General features: G+C 45.5%; 1 protein-coding gene across 1 annotated transcript in view; it reads right to left on the bottom strand.

The window, feature by feature from the left end:
* Positions 1-6887, bottom strand: part of LOC107103488 (laminin subunit beta-1-like) — a gene marked incomplete at its 3' end in the record, with an annotated part of 70399 nt that overhangs the window by 46743 nt on the left and 16769 nt on the right. The window contains exon 3 of the mRNA XM_015403212.1: positions 2976-3151. Coding sequence (XP_015258698.1) covers positions 2976-3151 — 176 coding nt within the window. The remainder of the gene's footprint in view (positions 1-2975; positions 3152-6887) is intronic.

Here is a 6887-nt window from a genome sequence, read left to right as displayed (position 1 = left end):
CAGGCTCAGATGCAGACGGGCAGGCTCAGATGCAGACGGGCAGGCTCGGATGCAGACGGGCATGCTCAATGGTCGATGATTTCAGCAGGACTTTAAACAGACCTCCTCCTTGGAGCCAAGATTACGGGAATAAAAGTGACCCTCTCAGCCAAAACCCTGAAGGCTTCACGGAGAAGGACCAGAACCCGATCAGAAGAAAAGACCCTCTCAATCCGCTGGCCCCCAGCAACCAAACACAACCTTGGAACTAAACTAAAACTAACTAAACAGACCAGGAAACACAAAACTATGATCTGGCCACGATGCCTCAGGCTGAACTGAATATAAAGGAACAGACGCAGGTGGATGAGATGATTGATGATTAGACAACCAGGCAGAGTTAGGCAGGAGTGTGAAATGAACAGTTAAGGTGAGCTATCAGGGCAGACCATGAGCCTTTTAAAATGAATAAACTATTCAGTACCACAGAGGAGGACTCATAGAAAACAGTTTGTAGCATAAAATTAGGATGGAAAACGGTCGAAGTCACAGTCTTGTCAGCGAAAGGGTTCCTAGTTTTTTAGAAGGAGGAGAGTGAGGGGAAAGGGGTGCCCTGGAGAAGAGGCCTGGAAGAGGGGGCTCGGATAGAGCTAAGGGGGGCTGAACACAGACATGAGGGTAAGTTGGCACAGAGAGCCAGTGGATTCCAGGGCAGCGTCTCTTAATTAGACGGTTGTCAGGGGTGATTAAGCTGCCAACAGCGACGAGGCTGTGAAAACATGGAATCGACTCGCTGAGCCGGGAAAAGGAAGCAAACCCACAGATCTGCAGACACGCCAATTTCTTCCTGCGTATCACGTCATCAAACCGACACACTGACCTTCCTACTAATGAGGCTCCTGCAGTTTGTAATGTAAACTGCAGAGGTGCACAGATGCAACAGAATTCAACCATAATCGTTGTTTTTCTCCAGTTTCTTCTCTACCAATGATTTTTCTTCCTTCCCTCCTCCTATTTATGTCCCATTAGTCAAGCCTGGTCAGATTAACTAAAAGCTTTTTGCAGCTTAAAGGCTGCAGCTGATTCGACAACACTTCTTTGTTGTAGGTTTACAAAAAACAGAAAGTAGTTCCCTCCTCCCTCATTCAGGTTCCTTTCTATCTCCACCAAGGCTGTGAAACACAGATTTTGCTGCTTTTATCACCTTCTGCCAAACACTCTGTTTGCCTCTCTGCGTTTACGCCCCTTCCTCACATTTCTTTCCCATCTTAGCAGATCCCTTCTAAAACCGGTCTAAAGCTTCAGATGTATTGACTCCACGGAGGAGCGGAGCTGAAATGTAGACTTGAAAAGGAAACTAGAAAAAAAAGACCTTGGAATCTGATCGTGATGAGAAGAAAAACACCACCTAGAGAACAAATGTCCAACATGAGTGACAGATGAATGCGGGACATTTAGGCGCTGAAAGACGCAGGTTTTCTGCAGACATACCAGGCTGTCACTGCATCCTGGCTCGTTCTGTTATAAGTACGGGTGTCGGAAGCCAGAGCGTCAATTACATTCACCTGGAAGTTACCAGTGGTGAATATTCCAGCCCTGAAGCGGTGGAAGTGCAGGCACAGACATGTCGGAGCACGGAAACGCATGGATGTGAGGGATGAATGTAAACACGACGGTGAACATGACAACCCCCCCCCCCCCGAGGTATGGACAGGATTCAATCCATTAAATAAAGGAAATGCTTGTCAATAAAGAATGCTGTCCAGCCTCTTATCGACTGGATTCCTCCCAGCAAGAGTAAAGCTTTCTGTATTATTCTGACTCTCCTCAGGGAGGAATTTACCATCAGGCAATACCAGGCAATCGCCTAGGGCCCCAAGTTACTGGGGGCCCTAGGCAGTGGTCCGTACTGGGGTTACACTTTGCTGCACATGTTCAGAAAGGTCCAAACAGACAGCAGCAAACCATTTGAAAACAAACCCTGCAAAGAGCAGTGTTGCCAACTTAGCGCTTTAGTCGCTATATTTAGCCACTTTTCAGACCCCTCTAGCACTTTGATTTCTAAAAAGCTCCTAGCGCCAAATCTAGAGACTTTTTTCTGCTACTGGAGACTTTGGAGACAACATCTAAAAGCAGCGAACTCTGCTCTCCAGAGCGAGTAGATTGGTAACCCCGCCTCCTGCTCTCCTCTATCTTGTCTGCTGTCATGATTCATGCAGCTATTATTTCATCCAAATGAAAAATGGAGAACAGATAAGCAGATCATGGCTTGTCTACAGTGAAAAGAAGGACTGGGTTATTTACTTTGGCCTTTTTGGAAACACAGGAAGGAGCAATCAGCTAAGTGAGCTTAGTGCTTGGAAAAAATCTTTCATTCCTTTAGAGACAGCATGAAAAGTCAGCTGAGTACAAAACATAGAGAGGAAAACAAGAAGAAAAGGGACAAGAAGAGAGGGACACAACCTAGAACAGATAATGGATGTCTATTCTATTAACATTTCTACATCTGGAGAATGGGGCTGTTTTATGTGTTCTCAGATCAGAGGGGCCCCTGCCTGTCTTTGCCTAGGGCCCCAGATTTCTTAAATCCGCCCCTGGCTCTCATTTAGCACCGAGAAGAACAATAATCGCAGAGTTGAAAGATAAAAGTCAGATAGAGGGGAAGTCAAGCAGAGCTGCTGGGTTAAACAGGCTGACTGTGTGTCTGCAGCTGCAGGTCCAGGTAGCTGTGGAGAGGCGTCGCTCATCAGAGACACAAACAAACAGACAGATGATCGAGAGATTAAGTGGTGAAGAGTGATGGAGGAGGAGCGAGGACAGTTTGTCCTTCCTGTAAAGAAGGTCCTATGAACAGACTGATGACCAAGCTGAGACCTCACAGCTACAGGGACTGCTAGCTTAGCAGAAGAACGTCTGACAGCATTCACACCCTCCATGAGCAATAAGCCCCATTTCACCCCCAGCTTTCTGCAGGTCGCTGTGCTCCTCTTCCTCACCTGCAGGTGGCTGACGATGCAGAACTGCTCCGGTACGTCCAGGCCACACGTGGAGCTGGCCGTCAGGTTGGCAGCCCGTCCAATCAGCAGGTTTCCAGTCGCTGGGTAGCAGCTTCCTTCAGTGCAACCATGGGGGGTCGAAGGCAGCTCCTGCCCCAAGGCTCCAAGAGCTGCTGCTGGGAAGATAAAAAACACACAGAGGCTTAACAACCTCAGAGTTACACAGCAAAACACTGAAATCTAAATTCTTCTCTTAAAATAAGTGAAAGGAGGAGGTAGGTCACCCACCAGGCAATGATTTACATTTAAAAACTACCACATTGTCTTATTTCAAGAGCATATTATCAAATTATCTCATTTTAACAGTAAAAATGCTCCTTTGGCAAAGTATCTTATTTACCTCCTCAAGTTAGTGATAAATACACTTAATTTAAGAAATGTTTCCTCATTTCTGGATGTTTTTTGCAGATTCTCCATCCGATGGCTTGGAGAATCCACTGACCTCCACCAAACACCAGATCACACCCTCTGCTCCGGCCTCATGGTCAGGAGGACACCCATGTCCACCCATATCTTAAATTAAGTGTACTTACTCTTAATTTGAATAGATAAATGAGATAGTTAGCCAATTAAGTGACTATTTTTACTCTTAAATAAGTTAATTTGATAATATGCACTTGAAATAAGACAATGCAATTGTTTTTTTCTTATTATAAATCTAAATCGTCTTGTCCTATTGGCAAAATGTCTCTTTTATCTCCTCAGTTCAAGAACAAACGAAACTTATTTTAAGAAAAAAATGACTTAGTCGATTCATCACAACTAGACTTGCACCAGTCAATCGGCGGTGCTCGGAAATCCCTGTCATCAGTCATCAGCCACGATCGGCGACCGACCGGTCATTATGAACACCACCGATCTGAGGTTTCTCCTGTGCTTGTTCCATGATTGTTTTAGTCAGGGCCCCCAAAACGGGAGGAATACCCCAGACATCAGAGGGAGTGGGAGACAGCATTCTGAGCTACGGCAGGAGCAGAGGGCATCAGTGTAAGAACAGCGTGCTCCATAGCCAGTCATGCCCCACTCTGGAATTAAGGCACCACAGTGGTAGATCTGAGGAGCCTGCTGGGCAGACATGGCATCAGAGCGGGGAGATAAGACAGCTACCGAGGAGACCGCTGGAGCATGGCACAAGTTTGGATAAGTCCCCCAGGGAAATGGTGCCAGGTCAGGGAGAGGATACAGCAGAAAGAGGCCAGCTAGGCTAACTGCGGAGGATCCAAGGAGCACAGAGCACAAATATCAAAAAGTCAGTCGAGGAAACACAGCTGAACGGGAGTCGGAAAGCAGTACTTTGGAGATGCCAGCCACAGAGAATGAACAGTGGCTACAACTAGCCATGGCTCACCGCTAGAGGCTAACTGTTGGAGGTGGAATAATGACAGCGGGGGATCAGAGGAGCCTGCGGCGAGACAGCGGGGCAGAGCGGAGAGAGAAGGCGGCTGCTGGAGGTAGGATGATGAAACAGTCCTTCTAGGGCAAAAATAAAACAGCTTTTATTAAAGCCACCAACAAACGTCTTCAGGGCATTCCCGTATGTCATCCTTTGGCAACATTCTTTTCATTTTGAAAAGCTGGTCTCCGCTGTCTCCTTTTCTAAAACAGTGGTCAGTTTATGACACTTTCTCATCTCCTGTAACTTTAATACCTAATAATACAACGTCGATGGAGACAGCAGTTGAAGAATTTTTGGATTTGATGCTGCGATCGGCAGATCCTGATTTCTGTGATCTGTGATCAGTGCTCGGCTCCCGCTATCCTGCATGTCTAATCAGAACAGAAATCCTGTTTTTCTGGGTCCCTCTTCCAACAGCCTCCAGCCTGCGTGTTTCATTGCTCTGATGAAGATGAGGGAGTTCTCTAGGGAAGGGAAGATACTGACTGTTCATAGGCTCACAGAACAATCCCTCTCCAGAGTATTTTTACTGTTCTCTCTGTAAGGATTCATCTCTAAGGTCATTTTGTTGGTAGTCCAGGATATTATGGCTAGTTACTCCATAGTTACATTAGTTACCACGGCTGCTTTATGCATTTCCTTTTTATTCACTCATCGGTGTCCCTATAGCCATGTCTTAGTATGTAAAGCTTTTGATTGAAAACAACACGCGACTGACGGAGGATGGAGGAGCTTCTATATCTGATCCAGAAACAACAGAGAGGCAGACNGAGGATGGAGGAGCTTCTATATCTGATCCAGAAACAACAGAGAGGCAGACATGCTAAGGCATGATGGGGCAGACATGGATGGTTAAAGATGGAATCAAAAGCATCTTCTGTGGAAAGCAGAACCTCAGCAGTTATAGCGGTAAGAAATACCTTCACAGTGGCTCTGTCATGGTTTTTCAATACCAGCATCAAAGATAGTAAAATAAACAGGATGTATCACACATTTTTAACTCTAGGTATACCGGACAGCATGATCTCTGCTCCTGAAAATGTTCTATCAGATTTACTCCCAAGAAACAAGAACTTCCATCTCCTCATCTGAAGGAGAACTAAAACTTTTCTTCAGGACCTCAGTAGCAGGCAGTGGTCCGTTCTGATGCACGTTCATTCCTCATTCCATGTCCCTGTTTGATGTGCAAAGCCTTAATGAGTAAAACTGTTCAGAACCGGCTTTAGAGCTGCAGAAGAAAACCACTGTAAACAAATCTCAGCTCCTCCCACCATTAACATCTACAATGTGCTCCGTTTCAGTCAGCATCTAGTGTCCCTCTGGTTAGACTGCCTCAGGATGCAGCTAGACGCTCTGAGAGCCGCCATGCTAGTACTACAGGTTTACCCTGATGCTTCCCTCAAACCTCCAAACCAAACATCTCCACACTGCACGCTGCAACCTGATGAGACCTAACAGGTAGAGTCCAGAACTGCTCATCCTTACAGGCTGCTGCCAGTCTGAAGTCAGTGGGTCTGAGGAAGGGGAACTGGGACACTGTAGAACCCAGCTGGACCAGCCAAGGAGAACCCCACCAGCAAACCAGCCCAGGGCTGTAACGAACTATTATTGTGCAAATCATTTAATCTTTCGATTATCCATCCATCTATTTTCTGACACGCTTGATCCCAAGTGGGGTCGCGACTCGCGAGGGGTGCTGGTGTCTGTCTCCATTGGTGAGAGGCGGGGTCCGCCTGGACAGGTCGCCAGTCCATCGCAGTCGATTAATTTTTCCATTAATCATTTAATAATCAGAGAGCAAAATGTATCCTAAAGAATATTTTTTGCTAAATTAAACCAGGTGAAACTAAAACTTTTCCACTTGAGGAGTTCTGGATAGAACATATTGACAAATTAAAATGTTTATTTTCTTAAATAAAAATGTTAAATTTCTTTATTTACAATTTTTGGTATAATTGCTGTTCAAGATGGGTCACTCCGTCACCTAAAAGCATCTTTGAGAGTCTCTAAACTCCAGTTAACAATTAATCGATTACTAAATTAGTTAATTATTTCTATAATCGATTAATCCAATGAACTGTTTCAGCCCTAAGTCAGAACCAGAACCTCTTCCTTTATAAACCTTCAAAAAAGGTGAGGGACCCAAACGCTTTGGTTGCAGATTTAAACACTTTGTGAGAGCAACTGTGAACCGAACAGCGCGGCCAACTGGACTGAAACCCAGAAGAACTGAACAGTTAAAAGCATCACATCATGATATTAACCATTACTGGAACATACAGAAAACTACAGACTGTATTTTCATGAAAATGAAGAGATGAGGAGAAACCCAGGTAAATTCAGCATGAACAGGCTGGAAACACTGGACCTTACATCATGTTCCTCTGGACAGAACATACCACTGCATGACCGACCTCAGCAGAACCACTGCATGACCGACCTCAGCAGAACCACTG

This window comes from Cyprinodon variegatus, unplaced genomic scaffold (assembly GCF_000732505.1).
Source record: "Cyprinodon variegatus isolate N-32 unplaced genomic scaffold, C_variegatus-1.0 Scaffold1461, whole genome shotgun sequence".
NCBI classification, from domain to species: domain Eukaryota; kingdom Metazoa; phylum Chordata; class Actinopteri; order Cyprinodontiformes; family Cyprinodontidae; genus Cyprinodon; species Cyprinodon variegatus.
The sequence above is the reverse complement of the archived record's forward strand: the minus strand, read 5'-3'. Positions and strand labels throughout refer to the sequence as shown.